This window comes from Lithobates pipiens, unplaced genomic scaffold, assembly GCF_037356315.1.
Source record: "Lithobates pipiens isolate NorthernLeopardFrog02 unplaced genomic scaffold, aLitPip1_a1.2 Scaffold_10, whole genome shotgun sequence".
In the NCBI taxonomy this organism is placed as follows: domain Eukaryota; kingdom Metazoa; phylum Chordata; class Amphibia; order Anura; family Ranidae; genus Lithobates; species Lithobates pipiens.
In genome coordinates, this window is record NW_027507686.1 from 186,762,432 (window position 1) to 186,779,975 (window position 17,544).

At 46.0% G+C, this 17,544-nt stretch overlaps 1 protein-coding gene across 1 annotated transcript; it reads left to right on the top strand.

Moving 5' to 3' along the window:
- Window positions 1-14: 14 nt before the first annotated feature.
- LOC143936323 (general transcription factor II-I repeat domain-containing protein 2B-like) lies at window positions 15-15,756 on the top strand. The gene is made up of 4 exons (XM_077460722.1): window positions 15-222; window positions 6,337-6,441; window positions 10,421-10,525; window positions 13,688-15,756. Exons 1-4 carry the CDS (start codon window positions 208-210, stop codon window positions 15,509-15,511), a joined length of 2,049 nt encoding a protein of 682 aa, XP_077316848.1. The 5' UTR covers window positions 15-207; the 3' UTR covers window positions 15,512-15,756.
- Window positions 15,757-17,544: the final 1,788 nt, after the last annotated feature.

The window sequence follows — 17,544 nt, forward strand, 5'->3', positions numbered from 1 at the left end:
ACCCACAGCTCCGGAGGCCCAAAGAGTGAAGGCACGGCGTGACCAGCGGCATACGATTCCAGCGCCACCTGGCGACTGGGAGGAGCGGAGACCCCTGACCGTAGGATTCCCCCAACACTTCCTGTGCAGACTTCGGGGTCAGGGGGCCGAGATTCCGGTGCTCGGGAAGCCGCTTCTGTGGAATCCTCCGCAAGAGAGCCCACAGCCATGGAGCCCGCTGAGGTAGGTCCGCCCCGGGATGGGCACCGCTATCCCCCTACACTATGGGGGGGGGGGGGGGACTACAGGTCCCAGCATGCCCTACGGTGTGCATTCCCCATGCTGGAGTGTGGCCAGCCTTTGTAGAGCAGAGTCTGGGGGACGCCCTATACACACACACACCCCCAACCAGGAGGACCCCCTATACACACACACACCCCCAACCAGGGGGGCCCCCATACACAGACACCCCCCAAGCAGGGGGAGCCCCTATACACAGACACCCCCCAAACAGGGGGGACCCCTATACACAAACTCCCCCAACCAGGGGGACCCCCTATACACAGACACCACCCAACCAGGTGGACCCCCTATACACAGACATCTCCCAACCAGGTGGACCCCCTATACAAAGACACCGCCCAACCAGGGGGAACCCCTATACAAAGACACCGCCCAACCAGGGGGAACCCCTATACAAAGACACCGCCCAACCAGGGGGAGCCCCTATACAAAGACACCGCCCAACGAGGGGCGAGCCCCTATACACAGACACCGCCCAACGAGGGGCGAGCCCCTATACACAGACACCGCCCAACGAGGGGCGAGCCCCTATACACAGACACCGCCCAACGAGGGGCGAGCCCCTATACACAGACACCGCCCAACGAGGGGCGAGCCCCTATACACAGACACCGCCCAACGAGGGGCGAGCCCCTATACACAGACACCGCCCAACGAGGTGGACCCCCTATACACAGACACCGCCCAACGAGGGGCGAGCCCCTATACACAGACACCTCCCAACGAGGTGGACCCCCTATACACAGACACCGCCCAACGAGGTGGACCCCCTATACACAGACACCGCCCAACGAGGTGGACCCCCTATACACAGACACCGCCCAACGAGGTGGACCCCCTATACACAGACACCGCCCAACGAGGTGGACCCCCTATACACAGACACCGCCCAACGAGGTGGACCCCCTATACACAGACACCCCCCCCCCCAACCAGGGGGACCTCCTATACACAGACACCCCCCCCCAACCAGGGGGACCTCCTATACACAGACACCCCCCCCCCAACCTGGGGGACCTCCTATACACAGACACCCCCCCCCCCCAACCTGGGGGACCTCCTATACACAGACACCCCCCCCCAACCTGGGGGACCTCCTTTACACAGACACCCCCCCCCCAACCTGGGGGACCTCCTTTACACAGACACCCCCCCCCAACCTGGGGGACCTCCTATACACAGACACCCCCCCCCCAACCTGGGGGACCTCCTATACACAGACACCCCCCCCCCCAACCTGGGGGACCTCCTATACACAGACACCCCCCCCCCAACCTGGGGGACCTCCTATACACAGACACCCCCCCCCCCCCCCAACCTGGGGGACCTCCTATACACAGACACCCCCCCCCAACCTGGGGGACCTCCTATACACAGACACCCCCCCCCAACCTGGGGGACCTCCTATACACAGACACCCCCCCCCCCAACCTGGGGGACCTCCTATACACAGACACCCCCCCCCCAACCTGGGGGACCTCCTATACACAGACACCCCCCCCCCCAACCTGGGGGACCTCCTATACACAGACACCCCCCCCCCCCCCAACCTGGGGGACCTCCTATACACAGACACCCCCCCCCCCAACCTGGGGGACCTCCTATACACAGACACCGCCCAACGAGGTGGACCCCCTATACACAGACACCGCCCAACGAGGTGGACCCCCTATACACAGACACCGCCCAACGAGGGGGACCTCCTATACACAGACACCCCCCCCAACCAGGGGGACCTCCTATACACAGACACCCCCCCCCAACCTGGGGGACCTCCTATACACAGACACCCCCCCCCCCCAACCTGGGGGACCTCCTATACACAGACACCCCCCCCCCCCAACCTGGGGGACCTCCTATACACAGACACCCCCCCCAACCTGGGGGACCTCCTATACACAGACACCCCCCCCCAACCTGGGGGACCTCCTATACACAGACACCACCCAACGAGGTGGACCCCCCTAAAATTCCCTCCTAAACTTGGGGTGCGTGTTATATACCGATAAATACGGTACTTAAAACATGCAACCTGTAGATTTTTTTTTTTTTAAATGTCGCCTATGGAGATTTTTAAGGGTAAAAGTTTGTCGCCATTCCACGGGCGCAATTTTGAAGCATGACATGTTGGGTATCAGTTTACTCACCATAATATTATCTTTCACAATATAAAAAAAATGGGCTAATTCTACTGCTGCCTTATTTTTTTAATTAAAAAAATGTCTATTTTTTTCAAAAAAAGGTGCGCTTGTAAGAACGCTGCGCAAATACAGTGTGACAGAAAGTATTGCAACGACTGCCATTTTATTCTCTAGGGTGTTAGGAAAAAAATGTATAATGTTTGGGGGTTCTAAGTAATTTTCTAGCAAAAAAAAATATTTTTAACTTCTAAACAACAAATCTCCGAAAGAGGCTCGGTCCTTAAGTGGTTAAATCACTAGTAAAAATGATTGATTAAAATCAACTCAATTTAAATCTTCATTTTTAAAGAATGCCTGTTGACTCACTGACAGTCCTATTCAATTTAATGGAATGGCTGGTGATGCGGCAGGTGAGTTGATGCCCGCTAACAGGCTCTGACATGATGAATCTGAAATGACAGGTGCTCTTTAAATGTAAGGACTTATTCTTGCTGGTAGTTAGGATCTTTAATGTTTGCGAACAAAATGAAGGTTTCCTATTTAGAATGTTAAGCTGTCAGGTTAGTGAAACAGCGATACCAGAACCGATTTTAGATTAATCACACATAGTTGGAGAACTACTCAAATTCTTATATTAAAACAATGCTACCATAGGTAGAGTAACTTCATTAACATATTCCCAAACTGGTCTCTTTTATGGCCTGCTGCTATTTTGCTACTATGTGCAGAAATATCACAAGGTTTATAAACTGCTTAGAAAGTTTCATCTTCGTGTTTGCTGCTTGCCCTTCCTCCTCACACTTAGAGCCTGGTGCAGGTGCATTTCTCTTCAAACAATCATACAGTTCGTAGTAGGGGTGCAATGGATCAAAAAACTCACTGATCGGATCGTTCCTTGGATCAGAGTCAATTTACATCTCCCCCACTGTAATATCCACGTCATCTCCCCCAATGTAATATTGGCTGAGCATGGGTGGGTATGGCAGGGTATTGCAGATTATTGCAGAGTATTGGCGGGGTAGGTATTGCAGAGTATTGGCAGGGTATTGCTGGGATGGCTGTGGATGCCATCCGATTTCTCCCCTCCACTGTACAGAGAGAGGAGAGAGGAACCGGCGTTATCATGACGCCAGTTTGTTTACAGGTGATCGCTCCGTCACGGAGCGATCACATTGTAAACGCAGACGGGTGTACCAAGATGGCCGCCGCTCTAGAACTAAGCCGAGGCCTTTCCTAAGGCCGAGACCATGGAGCGTTCCGCGGATCGCGGCATGTGCCAATCCGAGCGGGGTGACCCGTTCGGATCGCGGATCGGTGCCGATCCATTGCACCCCTAGTTCGTAGTGTACATAGATGTGCAAACCAATGGGATAAAGCAATATTCCTGAACTTTGTTTTATCTCATGGATACTGTAAAATTGTGTGAATGAAGTGCATGTTAGCTCAGCTTGCAGAGCTTGGGTTCATTGAATGAGTTTACCAAAAAAAAATTGAATATTGCAGAATATGCAGCCTCATGCTACATAACTAAGCTCCATTTCATGCTGGATAAACAAATTATTAATGTATCTTAAATAGAAAACTATCTTTAGATACATTTTTACTCCAAAAGCATGTTATTAAAATAAATTTGATTTTAAAAAAAATCCAGATTTTTATTTAACCACTTTCAGACCGGACCAATTTGCTGGTCAAAGACCAGACCACTTTTTGCGATTCGGCACTGCGTCGCTTTAACTGACAATTGCGCGGTCGTGCGACGTGGCTCCCAAACAAAATTGACGTCCTTTTTTTTCCCCACAAATATAGCTTTCTTTTGGTGGTATTTGATCACCCCTGCGGTTTTTATTTTTTGCGCTATAAACAAAAATAGAGCGACAATTTTGAAAAAAACGCATTATTTTTTACTTTTTGTTATAATAAATATCCCCCAAAAATATATAAAAAAACATTTTTTTCCCTCAATTTAGGCCGATACGTATTCTTCTACATATTTTTGGTAAAAAAAATCGCAATAAGCGATTATTGATTGGTTTGCGCAAAAGTTATAGCGTTTACAAAATAGGGATAGTTTTATAGCATTTTTATTAATTTTTTATTATTTTTTTTTTTACTAGTAATGGCGGCGATCTGCGATTTTTATTGTGACTGCGACATTGTCGGGGACCCATCGGACATTTTTGACACATTTTTGGGACCATTGTCATTTATACAGTAATCACTGCTATATAAATGTAGTGATTCCTGTGTAAATGACACTGGCAGTGAAAGGGTTAACCAGTGGGTGGCAGTGTAGGGGTTAAGTGTTCCTAGGGGTGTGTTACTAACTGTGGGGGGGTTGGGCTTTCATTTAGTGTACACTGATCTCTGCTCCAATCACATGGAGCAGAGATCAGCGTCACTAGTTACTAGGCAGAATGGGAAAATGTTGTTTATACAGCATTTCCTCCATTCGGCCGCTCCGTGAGACGATCGCGGGGATGCCCGCGGCGATCGAGTCCGGGGGTCCCGACCAGCGCGGGAGCGCGCCGCCGGCGGCGCGCTCACCATGGCAAGGCGGCAACGAATATTGGACGTACATGTACGCCAATATGCCTGCCCGTGCCATGCTGTCGATGTACATCGTCGTGCGCTGGTCGGGAAGTGGTTAAACACTTCCCGTCCGGCCTATAGCAGATTGACAGTCAGGTGGTGGTTCTGTTATCCTGACTGTGCGTCGCAGCATGGCGATCAGAAGTGCTGTTGTCGGTCTGGCACACTACATCTCCGACCGTAGTAAGGAGCCTCCGATGGAGGTTACTTACCACATAACCAGCTGTGATTGGTCACATAAATCATCGCGTGAACCAGGAAGAACAAACAGCATTTCTTGGTTCACACTGACAGGGTGAGCTGATCGGCGGCTCTCCCTGTCGGGGGGGGGGGGGGGCTCTGTGCTGATAATCAGCACATTGATTATCAGCACAGCCCCCATCAGATCTGCCCATAAGCTGCCAATCTGTACCCCATCAAAAACTCCTGTCAGAGCCCACCATAGTGCCAATCAGTGCCAACCAGTAACGCCTGTGAGTACCTCATCATCAGTGTTGCGCATCAGTACAATCTATTAGTGTCCATCAGTGCCGCCTTTTATTGCCAAATCATCAGTGCCCGTCAGTGAAGGAGGAAACAAAATGTTATGACTAAGAACTTTTTTTTTTTTCTTCAAAAATGTTGGTCTTTTTTAGTTTAGCAAAAAATAAAAACCCCAGATGTGATCAAATACCACCAAAAGAAAGCTCTATTTGTGGGAAGAAAATTATAAAAAATGTAGTTTTGGTACAGTGTTGCATGACCGCACAATTGTCATTCAAAGTGCGACATCGCTGAAAGTTGAAAATTTGTCCTGGGCAGGAAGGGGCAAAAGTTCCTGGTATTGAATCGGTTAATCGACGATTTTTATCCACTCCGACTGATGGGCACTGATGCAGCACTCATATGATGTACTGATGAGACGGCACTGATGGGCCTGCACTGTTGACCAGTGCCCTGATTATTAGTGTAAATGTTCCCTGTCACAGGATAGCCAGTTTTCCTCACACAGTGACAGCACGGAGGAAAGGAAATACAGATAACCACCTTTGTTTCATTTGATTGGACACAGCTAATCACAGGGTAAAAGGCCACTGTGATTGGTCCTTTACCTTGATTTGTGATCAGCTGTTTCCAAAGGACAAAGTGATCATAGAAAGTGTGCAGGGGGGTGGGGTTCTGAGAAGGACATTAATACACTTCCTCCCATAACTGGACAATAATTGGTTAAATCTTACAGTAAAAGGTGCTTTCAGTTTATTAAAGGCAGTTCAGTTCACCCTGCTTCTGATCCCAGCAGTGTCTTAAATGTCTTCCATCCTTCTAATTTTTTTTAACACAGAGCAGACGCAAAGCAAAAGTGGAGCCGATACTTGACTTGACTGACTTCAGTGCTTCTGATTTGAACTTGAAGAGGAATTGCTCCACAGTGCCTGCAGGTACAGAGGTACGTGAAACGCTTGTTTACCAAATGTTAAGTAGGGCAGAAACAACTAATCAACATAATTGATTATGAAAATATTAGTTGTCAACTATTTTCATAATTGATTAGTTGGCCTGCATACAGAATGCATTATTTTGTTTTCATATCAAAAAATACAGTGCAGCACACATACAGCTCAATACACTGTTCATATATGTCAGTAAGTGCCTGTGTTCTGTCAAAATAAGTGACCCGTCAGATTAGGTAACAGAAGTGACATTCCATTGAATACTTACTGCGCGTGTGCAGGTTTGCTCATCTAACAGAACACCTGCAGGCATAAGGCACCAGCAGACATCTTACTACTCCCAGCTACATCTTGAATTTCACAATCATTTAACAAATAAAGTGAGCGTATATAGATCAATATAGTATATTGACACCTGTGATGCTGTTTTCATGTTTAAAGCCTAAATGTTTAGTGCTGACCAGTGCCGGGTTACCAACATGGCCTCCGCCAGCGTCTTTCAAAATAATACATCAAAACAGCATCACAGATGTGAATATACTATATTTATTTATATACGCTCACTTTATTGTTAAAATTAGTCTGAAATTCAAGATGTAGCCGGGTGTAGGAACATGTCCGCTGCCGCTTTCTGACTGCAGGTGTTCTGTCACATTAGCAAACCTGCTACGCATGCGCTGTAAGTATTCAGCTGATGGAACATCACTTCCGTTACCTAATCAGAAGGGTTGTCTATTCTAACAAAACACCTGAGAACTTGTAAATGTGAGGAGCAATGCATCATGGGACATGTAGTTCTGGGCGGGAGAAGGAAGCGAGTAATTCCAAAGGCAACGTTTTTTTTTTTGTTTGTTTTTTTTTTTTGTTTTTTTTACTTTGATATAGGGGCATGCTATACTATAATATATTTTATTACTTTTACTGTTTTACAGTATAATTTAACCCCTTACAGTAGTGACTATCTGCTGTTTTTTGTACCATAAAGGGTTCATTCTTTTTTTTTTTTTTTTAACTCCATCATCACCGATATACGTCGGCAGAAGGGCTCGTACAGGCAAACTAACGTACCTGTACGTTGCCCAATAAGAGGTGGCCAGCGGGCGCATGCAAGCTCCGTGAGCCGGTCGCGGGTCCCGCGGACTTGATTGCCACAGGAATACCCGCAATCGCAGCATGGAGAGGAAAAACGGGGAGATTCTAATGTAAACAAGCATCTCCCCGTTTTGCCTAGTGACAGGGTCACTGATCTCTGCTCCCTGTGATCGGGAGCAGAGATCAGTGATGTGTCACATGTAGCCACGCCCCCCACAGTTAGAAACGCACCCCAGGACACTCTTAACCCCATACACTGCCACCTAGTGGTTAACCCCTTCACTGCCAGTGTTATTTACACAGAAATCAGTGCATTTGTATAGCACTGATTGCTGTATAAATGACAATGGTCCCAAAAATGTGTCAAAAATGTCCTATGTGTCCACCGTAATGTCGCAGTTGTGATTAAAATTCGCTGATCACCGCCATTACTAGTAAAAAAAAAAAAAAAAAATTAATAAAAATGCCATAAAACTATCCCATGTTTTGTAAACGCTAGAACTTTTGTGCAAAACCATCAATAAACGCTTATTGCCATTTTTTTTTAAATATGTAGAAGAATACATATCGGCCTAAACTGAGGAGGAAAATTTTTTTTTTTTTATATATATATTTTGGGGGAATATTTATTATAGCAAAATGTTAAATAATGCGTTTTTTTTTTTTTTTTCAAAATTGTCGATCTTTTTATGTTTATAGCGCAAAAAATAAAAACCGCAGGGGTGATCAAATACCACCAAAAGAAAGCTCTATTTCTGGGGGAAAAAATTTAAATTTTGTTTGGAAGCCACGTCGCACAACCGCGCAATTGTCAGTTAAAGCAACGCTGTGCTGAATTGAAAAAAATGCTCTGGTCACGAAGGGGGTAAATTCTACCGGGGCTGAAGTGGTTAAAAAAAAGCATGCTGCTGCTACTAAATGTCTTATGCTGGCCGGATTTTTACAAATATTCTTTTTACATTCCATGAATAAATGAATGTTAGAAAATTTCAGTTGTTTTTAACAATCAATTTTAAAATGAATGTCATTTCTGAACAAAAAACACATACACAATTGGTTCGACTGAGAGACGTTTTCTATTCTGCTCCTTCTAATTTTGCCTTCACTGTGGTCGGCAATGGACGTCAGTTTGACCCCCCTAATGGTTAGAGAGTCAAACAAGCTTTCTTAAAATGAAAATTTTCTAAGGCAAAATTTGTTTGTGTATGGCCAGCATAAGTGACAGCAGGCACAGGTTGTATCATGTTGTCTGCCATGCATCATATCATATTATTCACCTGTCTGAAAATCTGAAAAACACAGGTTTAGATCTTTTAAAAAAAATTAAAAAAAAATCTTTAAATACAAATTTTGATCTCTAATGCCGCGTACACACAACCGGACTTTTCGAGAGACTAGGTCTGGCGGTCTTTCCGACAGACTTTCGGCGGAGTTCCGATGGACTTTCCGAATGAACGGACTTGGCCACACACAATCACACCAAAGTCCGACGGATTCGAACGTGATGACGTACGACTGGACTAGAATAAGGAAGTTCATAGCCAGTAGCCAATAGCTGCCCTAGCGTCGGTTTTTGTCCGTCGGACTAGCATACACACGAATGGATTTCTCGGTCCAGCGGAGTTCTGGTGGAAAAATTTAAAACATGTTCTATTTCTAAAGTCTGCTGGATTTTTGGCAAGCAAAGGTCAGATGGAGCCCACACACGATCAAACTGCTTTGCTGTCAAAAAGTCCAGTCGTGTGCACGCGGCATAAGTCTATGTACGCGATTCAACCTTCAATTCAAATACAACTCTTCTGTTGTTGTTCTCAGTGTGGATTAGATATTTTGATCCCTAACCATATAGCTGGCAATACAACCACTGCATATAGATATTGAAGAATACGTTGTGTTTTTTTGTTTTTTTGCTTTACATAGTAACCAAATTTATAAACCACACCGACATTTTTTTTCTTTATCCAATTCACTGAAACAATCGCTCAACTAAACGATTATGAAAATAATCATTAGTTGCAGCCCTAATGTTAAGTAATATTCATGTAAAGCCTGGCAAAATGGCTGTATGCAGTTCGGAATGAATAGCTCTACAACAGCAGTCTCTGAATTGTGGCCCTTTTGGCTGCCATTATTTGGCCCTTGGGGCACTGTTCATTCCACTGACACCAACGATGGGGCACCATTCCTCCCACTCACACCAATGATGAAGCGCCATTCACACCAACGATGAGACACCATCCCCCCCGTCCCCACTTACGCCGCAGACAGGTCGCCACTCTCCCAACCGAACCCCAATCAAACTGCCATTCTCCCAGCAAACACCAGCCCCCCCCCCGTTCTGACACAGACGATGGGGCACCATTTTTCCCCCTGACACAGACAACAGGGCACCCCCCCCCAACTGACGCTGTGGACGGGGCACCATTCAACCCCCGACATTGACGACAGGCACCACTCTCCCAACCAAACCACCCCCCCCCCCCACAACACGGCACCATTCTCTCAACACCCCTTAATGACACAGGCAACTGGGGCACCATTCTCCTAGCAACCCCACCTCACGTCACAGGCGACGGGGCACAATTCTTCTCCCAACACCCACCCCCCCTCCACGACACAGACGTCGGGGCACCATTCTCTCAGCAACCCCCCCCGACACATGATGGGGCACAATTCTCCCCCCTGACACAGGCAACAGGGCACACATGGGCACCATTCACCCCCCCCCCGGCAATAGATGTCCTCCCATAACTGAACAACTATTGGTTACATTTTACAGTAAAAGGTGCTTTCAGTTTATTTCAGCAGTTCAGTTCACCCTGCTTCTGATCCCAGCAGTGATTTAAAAGTCTTACATCCTTCTATTATTTTTTGTTAACACAGAGCAGACGCAAAGCAAAAGTGGAGCCAATACCTGACTTGACTGACTTCAGTGCTTCTGATTTGAACTTGAAGATGAATTGCTCCACAGTGCCTACAGGTACAGAGGTACGTGAAAAGGTGTTTTAAAGCTTGTTTACTGAATGTTCAGTAATATTTTATTTATCCAAAGCCTCACAAAATGGCTGTTTGCAGTTTGGAATGAATAGCTCTACAACAGCAGTCTCCGAATTGTGGCCCTTTTGGTTGCCATTGTTTGGCCCTTGCGGCACTCTTTATTCCACTGACACCAACAATGGGACCCCATTTCTCGCACTCACATCAATAACGAGGTGCCATTCCACCCCCATCAACACCGCCAGCATGGTGCCATTCTTCCCCCCACTGACACCGCCGCGGGGCGCCACCCCCCCCCCCCCCAACACAGATGACTGGCACCATTCCTTGGGGTACAGAGGTCAGTGGGATGCGGGGCGCTGTACACTGAGGTCAGTGGGATGCGGGGCGCTGTACACTGAGGTCAGTGGGATGCGGGGCGCTGTACACTGAGGTCAGTGGGATGCGGGGCGCTGTACACTGAGGTCAGTGGGATGCGGGGCGCTGTACACTGAGGTCAGTGGGATGCGGGACGGTGTACACTGAGGTCAGTGGGATGGTGTACACTGAGGTCAGTGGGATGCGGGGCGCTGTACACTGAGGTCAGTGGGATGGTGTACACTGAGGTCAGTGGGATGCGGGCCGGTGTACACTGAGGTCAGTGGGATGCGGGGCGGTGTACAGACCTACAAAGTTGGCAGTGGCATTCCCTGCCCGACAACTGCACATATGCAAGGGGCATGCTGAGGGATGGGGAATGCTTCCACCACCCAGGATTGACTGTTGTCTTTGACCGCTTCCTGGCAGGAGAGCTCAGACGAGTTTGAACTCTTGTCCAAACACATGCCTGAGATCATCGCTTCTTCTCGCCGATTAGCAGGTGGGAGAGGAGCGAGGGTCAGCAAGGCAGGGGCATGAACATGTGATCTACCCGTCACCCGCAATATATGGGATGTCTACCACTGCTGCAGACTGCAAGCCTCAATGCAGATGCACATAACTCGCTGAAGAGCATGCATGTTTACATGCAAAATAAATGCAGTTAGAGGCTAACTTTAATCTTTTTAAAGCCCAACAGAACCCTCTTATGTATTATAGTAATACAAGCAGGTTTTGTACATTATATAGTAGTAAATATGCCTTTTTTATATCTGGTATGTTAAAAAATCCTGTGCTGTCAGCTCTAGGGAGGATCAGACTATTGCGCTCTCACAAAATGGCAGCCACCCAGTTCTCCAACACAACCCCTGAACGCTGATCTAATCACAGCCCTTCTCAGGGATTGAGAGCGATGTTGATTAGAACAGTATTGAGTGGGTTGTCTCTGACCACAGGAAAGGATGTGTGTGAGACCTGAAGTCTTACCACAGAAAGATGTGGCGGGTTTGTTTTTACTTTATATATTGCCTGACTGCAATATAGTATTAGAGCATATGTAAACCCAACATTTCATATTCCTGATATGTGCCTGTTGTACCATGTACTTGTATGAGAAAGTATTCTGTTGTCTTTGTATTGCTTCTTGCGTGTGAAATCCCTGGTGTTCCTGCCAGTTCCTCTGCTTTAAAAAAACAAACAAAAAAAAACCTGACCACACTAAGCATCAAAACACACCGTGGTCAATTCTTTAGCTATGCTGGGAACTCTGTGTGCTCTCCTCCATTTATTAGACTTGTCCTGACATGCTCGCTCTCCCTGCACAGCCATTCACTGGGAAGACCAGAGGGAATGTGATTATTTTAAAAAGCGGGGGGGGGGGGGGGGTGTATTTGTTTTTCTATGCCTATACACAAATGTTTCATGTTTCATTTTTCATTTCAATTATAAACAGAATGGATTGTTTTACAAGGTGAGGGTTTACATATACTGTAAGATGATTCAATTGTGCTATAAATTATATACAGGGACATAGTTGCCAACACACATTAATTTGCCAGGACATTCAGGGACTTTGGTCAAATGTCCTGGCCAAATTCCTGAATATCAGACTCGATCACGGACACTGCAGACAGAGATCTGGACGAATCTCCTCGTTCTCTTCCTCCCCCAGCAGTAACTTTCATTAGCCATTATCCTGTGATGAAGGTCTGATAGAACATCCCCTAGGTAGGAGGAGCCTGTCTTCTCCTTACTGCCAAACTGTGTGAGTGGGCAGGGATGGGGATGCAGCCGTCCTGTAATGTCCAACAGTGATGTCAGTGGGAGGTCGGTCTAGTCAATACCTGTGGTATTGTCAACCTCCTATGCTTGGCACATGACAGCAGTATGGTGGCCGGAGTCCCAGCGCAGACTATTCTGCTCTTCACTGCAGTGCTCTCCTCGTCTCTCAGCTTGTAAGTAGAACCATTGCTGTTTCAATCTGCCCAGCCCCCTCCTCATCTGCCCTGTGATGTCTAATATGTAGAACGTGATTGTCTCTTATTACCTCCTCTCCTTCCCCACTATGCACAGTTCCAGCACTAGGAGGGCTCTGAAGGTAAAGGGGGGAGGGGGCTCTGATGATAAAGGAGGGCTCTGATGTTACAGGCGGACTTTAAAGGTAAAGTGTGTGTTTTTTTTGTTTTTTTTTGTTTTTTTTTGTTTTTTTTTTATGCAGAAGTCACTGGATTGTGAGGAATTGGGCTGTGCAGTTTTAAAACCATTTCTCAGTCACTTCTTGCTGACACCATCACTGAGGCCCCTTTCACACAGCGGGTCCAATCAGGTCAGCTTGTCATTTTTTTCAGGTGGACTTGATGGGAAGTTCCATGCATCCCTATGGACAAGCAGATGTAAACGCACCCCCTTTAAACCACACCCAATATCGCCACAGTGGGCAGGGTACGCTACAATTTTTCCGCGTTAGACACACCCACAAAATCAATGCCCTGCCCCTTATTAACATACGACTCCGCCTACAATGAGTTTGTGGAAAAAGGTGTCCCTAAATCTTTTGGGGGAAATGTTGACAACTCAGCCAAAAATATGAATCCTTGTGTATACATTATTTTCCCTTTTGAAGGTTCCAGCTGAGTATATCTGAATAAAGTATCAAATGAATTCCTACGATGCAGTTGTTACAGCTTCCCAGATTCTGCTCTGTGTAAGCCATAGTGTCATTTTGTACAATGCAGCGACGGGATAGATGTGTTTTATATATATTTCTTGTTAATTCATATTTACATCATGTTCTAGGTTCCTTCAGCTGGCCATGTGCCAAAGACTAGCACCCCTCGGCATCGAAAGGTGGATAGTGAAAACCGGGCTTTCAAAGAACGTTGGGAGATGGATTACTTGTTTGTGAAAACTAAGAATAAGCCCCAGTGCTTAGTATGTTTCCAGATCCTGGCTGTCTGCAAGGAGTACAATGTAAAAAGACATTATGTGTCTCAGCATGAATTCCAATTCTCCAAGTATACCGGGGAACTGAGGCTTGCAGTAATCAGTGACTTGAAAAGCAAACTGAACAGCCAAGCCCCTTTGCCTGAACCAGTCCTAAACACAGAAAAGGCCGCCATCAAGGCCTCCTTCCTGATCTGTGAGGAGATAGTAAAAAGGAAAAAAGCGTTCAGTGATGGCGCGTTTATCAAGGAATGTGCCATAAAAATGGCTCGTGCTTTTGGTAACGAAGAAATGGCGAAAAGTTTTGAGTCTGTTTCACTCTCCCATCAAACGGTGGCCCGGCGTATTTCTGTCATGGATCAGTACATCACTCAGAAAGTCCACGAGGCCATCAAGAACTGCACTTACTTTTCCATTGCTGTTGATGAAAATGTAGACCTAACCGGCACCAATCAGCTTATCATCTGCGTCCGGACAGTGGATGAGAACTTTAATACGTCAGAGGAATTGTTGCATCTGACTCCCCTGCAAGGAGTTGCAAAGGACGAAGACATTTACGAAGAAGTAAAGATTGCGCTGGGAGATTATGGCGGCCTGGAACGGTGCATAAGCATTATGACTGATGGTTGCAAATCTACAACTTTAAAAAACTCTGTGCTTGCTGCACTACTTAGGAGAGATGGTTTTGGTTGCTTGTTGTTACACTGCATCGTACATGAGGAAGGTTTGGTGGGAACCTTGTTAAAAATGGCAGATGTAATGGAAGTTGTTATAAAGGTAACGAATTTAATCAGAGACAAGAAATGTGGTGTGACTCGCAGGAGGTTTAAGGCACTGCTGGAAGAACTGGAAGCAGCTAGTTCTGATTTGCCCCAAAATCGAAACCTCCGATGGTTGAGCGAAGGAAGCTACCTCTCGAAATTCTTCAGGTTTCGAAAGGAAATTTACTTATTTCTGGTTGAGCTGAAATTGGATCCAGTCCTAGAGATGCGTCTCTGCGACACGGACTTCCTCTGCTCTCTGGCCTTCCTAACAGACATCACACAAAGTTTGAACACTCTGAACACGAGCTTGCAGGAGAGAGAGCAGAACATTAATCAGCTCTTCAAGCATATTTCTGCCTTCAAAAACAAGCTCATGCTCCTAAAACTGAATCTATTGAGGAACGAGCTGATACATTTAAATTGCTGCAGTGAACTTTTCTACGAGATGAAAGACTCTGGATCCATTTTAGACTTTAACAGGTTTATCCCAAAGATCGAGATTCTCATTGAGAACTTCAGTGCGAGGTTCCAGGAATTTAATGAGCTGAGTTACAACTTCCGATTGTTCAGTAGTCCGCTCACTGTGGATATCGTTTCTGCAGATGCCCATTATCAAATGGAATTATGCGAAGTACAGGCTGATGTATTCCTGGCTTCCCGGCCTGAGTCAGGGATACCATTCTTTAAACTTCTTCCTAAAGAAAGATATCCAAATTTACGGGACTTGGCACTGAAAATTGCCTCAATGTTTGGCAGTACCTATATTTGTGAGAAAGCGTTTTCTGATTTGAATCACATCAAGTCCAAATACAGGAATAATATCTCAAATCGCACACTCCTGCAAGCACTGCGCCTTTCCACAACCAATCTTAAGGTAGATGTCGATGAATTATTGTCACAGCCCACTCATTAAAACCAATTTGTCTCCATAACACTGAAATAGAAACTCCATACTACACACCTTGGGTTCTTTTCTTTCAACTTCACATGTTTTTTTACATCTTGTGATCTGTGTTAAACTACAGTAGGAAATCAAAATGTTAGGCTAGACAAACTACTTCATGTTTTCATACCATTATTTATTATATTGTTTATATTTTTGTAAATATAGTGTATAGCTGAATTAGCAAATAAAATGATTTTACTTGTTGCTTTGTATACTTTGGGTCCAAAGAATAAGCTCCCCCTTATAAACACTTTGGAGTTGATTTACTAAAGGCAATTAGACTGTGCACTTTGCAGTTGCTCCAGAGCTTGGTAAATAAGGTGCAACTTCACTTTGCAAAGAATACCCAATCACATGCAACAAAAATAAATAAGCGGCATCTTTTGCTTGCACATGATTGGATGATGGAAGTTAGCAGAGCTTCTGCTCATTTACTAAGCTCTGGAGCAACTGCACTTGAAAAGTGCGCACAGTCTAGTTGCCTTTAGTAAATCAACCCCTTTGTGCCTGTGCACATGGTTTGGTAGACTCTTCACATGAGAGCTTGCTTCTGTGGATGTGTTTAACCACTTCCCACCCAGCCAATGCACATATACGGCCGGGTGGGAGCCGCCTACTCCTGATATGACGTTCAGGAACGTCATTCAGGAGTAGCGGGATCGCGCGCGCGCGCCCGCGCAGCGGCGCGATCCCGATGCGCCCGTGTCACCCGGACACGGCGCATCTCAGATCGGCAGGAGGGCTCTGTGATTGGCCCTCCTGATCACATGACGGCCGTGTCCAATCACGGCCGTCATGTGATGTAAACAAACAGCCGGTTGCTAGGCAATCGGCTCCTCCTCTCCTCACACAGAAGTCATCGCTGAGGAGAGGAGAGCAGATCGCTGCAGCCGGCTGCTGATCAGTGAGTATGAGCTGCTTTTTACAGCTTTTTACTCACTGATCACCAGTCTAGTGTACACAGTAAACACACCACACAGTAAACACATCACACAGTATAAACACAATGTCCCCACACATGTCCCCAAAACATACATGTCCCCAAATAATAAAAACACATGTCCCTAATAATAAAAACATGTCCCCCACATATGTCCCACTAAAATCACATGTCCCAATGATTATCTGCACACATATGTACGTGATCACCTGCACACATATGTACATGATCATTTGCGTACATATGTCCGTGATCACACAAACCAATTATTATACACTTAACGGAATTTTTTTTACCAAAAACATGTAGCAGAATACATTTTGGCTTAAATTTATGACAAAATTTGATTTTATTGGATTTTTATTGAAGTAGAAAAAAGAAAATATTGTTTTTTTTTTCCAAATTTCCGCTTTTTTGCGCTTATATCGCAAAAAATAAAAAACGGAGTCGTGAATAAATACCACCAAAATAAAGCTCTATTTGTGCGAACAAAATGATAAAAATTTCATTTGGGTACAGTGTAGCATGACCGCGCAATTGTCACTGAAAGCGCTAGAGCGCTGAAAGCTGAAAATTGGGCTGGGAAGGAAGGGGGCGAAAGTGCCCTGTATTGAAGTGGTTAAGGTGTCACTGCCCATGCAAATTAATGTTAGGCAGGGCATTGATGGTGTGAATTTCTTTCCTGCAACCACGGTTGTAGGAAAGAAATTTGCACGATTCCCCCCATCAAAACACACACGGTGCTGACAGCAGTTGTATGCTCCTGGCGGAGGTGGGCAAGGGAAGCCATTTCTGCCAGAAGAAGACGGTGATTATTGCTAGCGGCAATCGCAAGTGAATCCGGCAGGCTGGTTGTTCGATTGATCGATTCACTTGGTACATTTAGCCTGCCCACACACGGTTTGAATCTCCGCCAGTTCCTGCTGAATCGGCCAAGATTCAAATTGTCTATGGCTGGCCTTAATTTCCTTTGTGCTGAATAAAATATTCACACAATGATGGTTGGTGCTGCAATGTACAGTATTTTGTCTGACCATGACTCCTTCCAGATCCACAGCAG

Bases quoted from the DNA above. Each gene is read 5' to 3' on its own strand.
- LOC143936323 (XM_077460722.1), top strand. The intron at 6,442-10,420 runs GTACGTGAAACG...TTGTTAACACAG, and splicing joins CAGTGCCTGCAGGTACAGAG to AGCAGACGCAAAGCAAAAGT. The intron at 10,526-13,687 runs GTACGTGAAAAG...ATCATGTTCTAG, and splicing joins CAGTGCCTACAGGTACAGAG to GTTCCTTCAGCTGGCCATGT.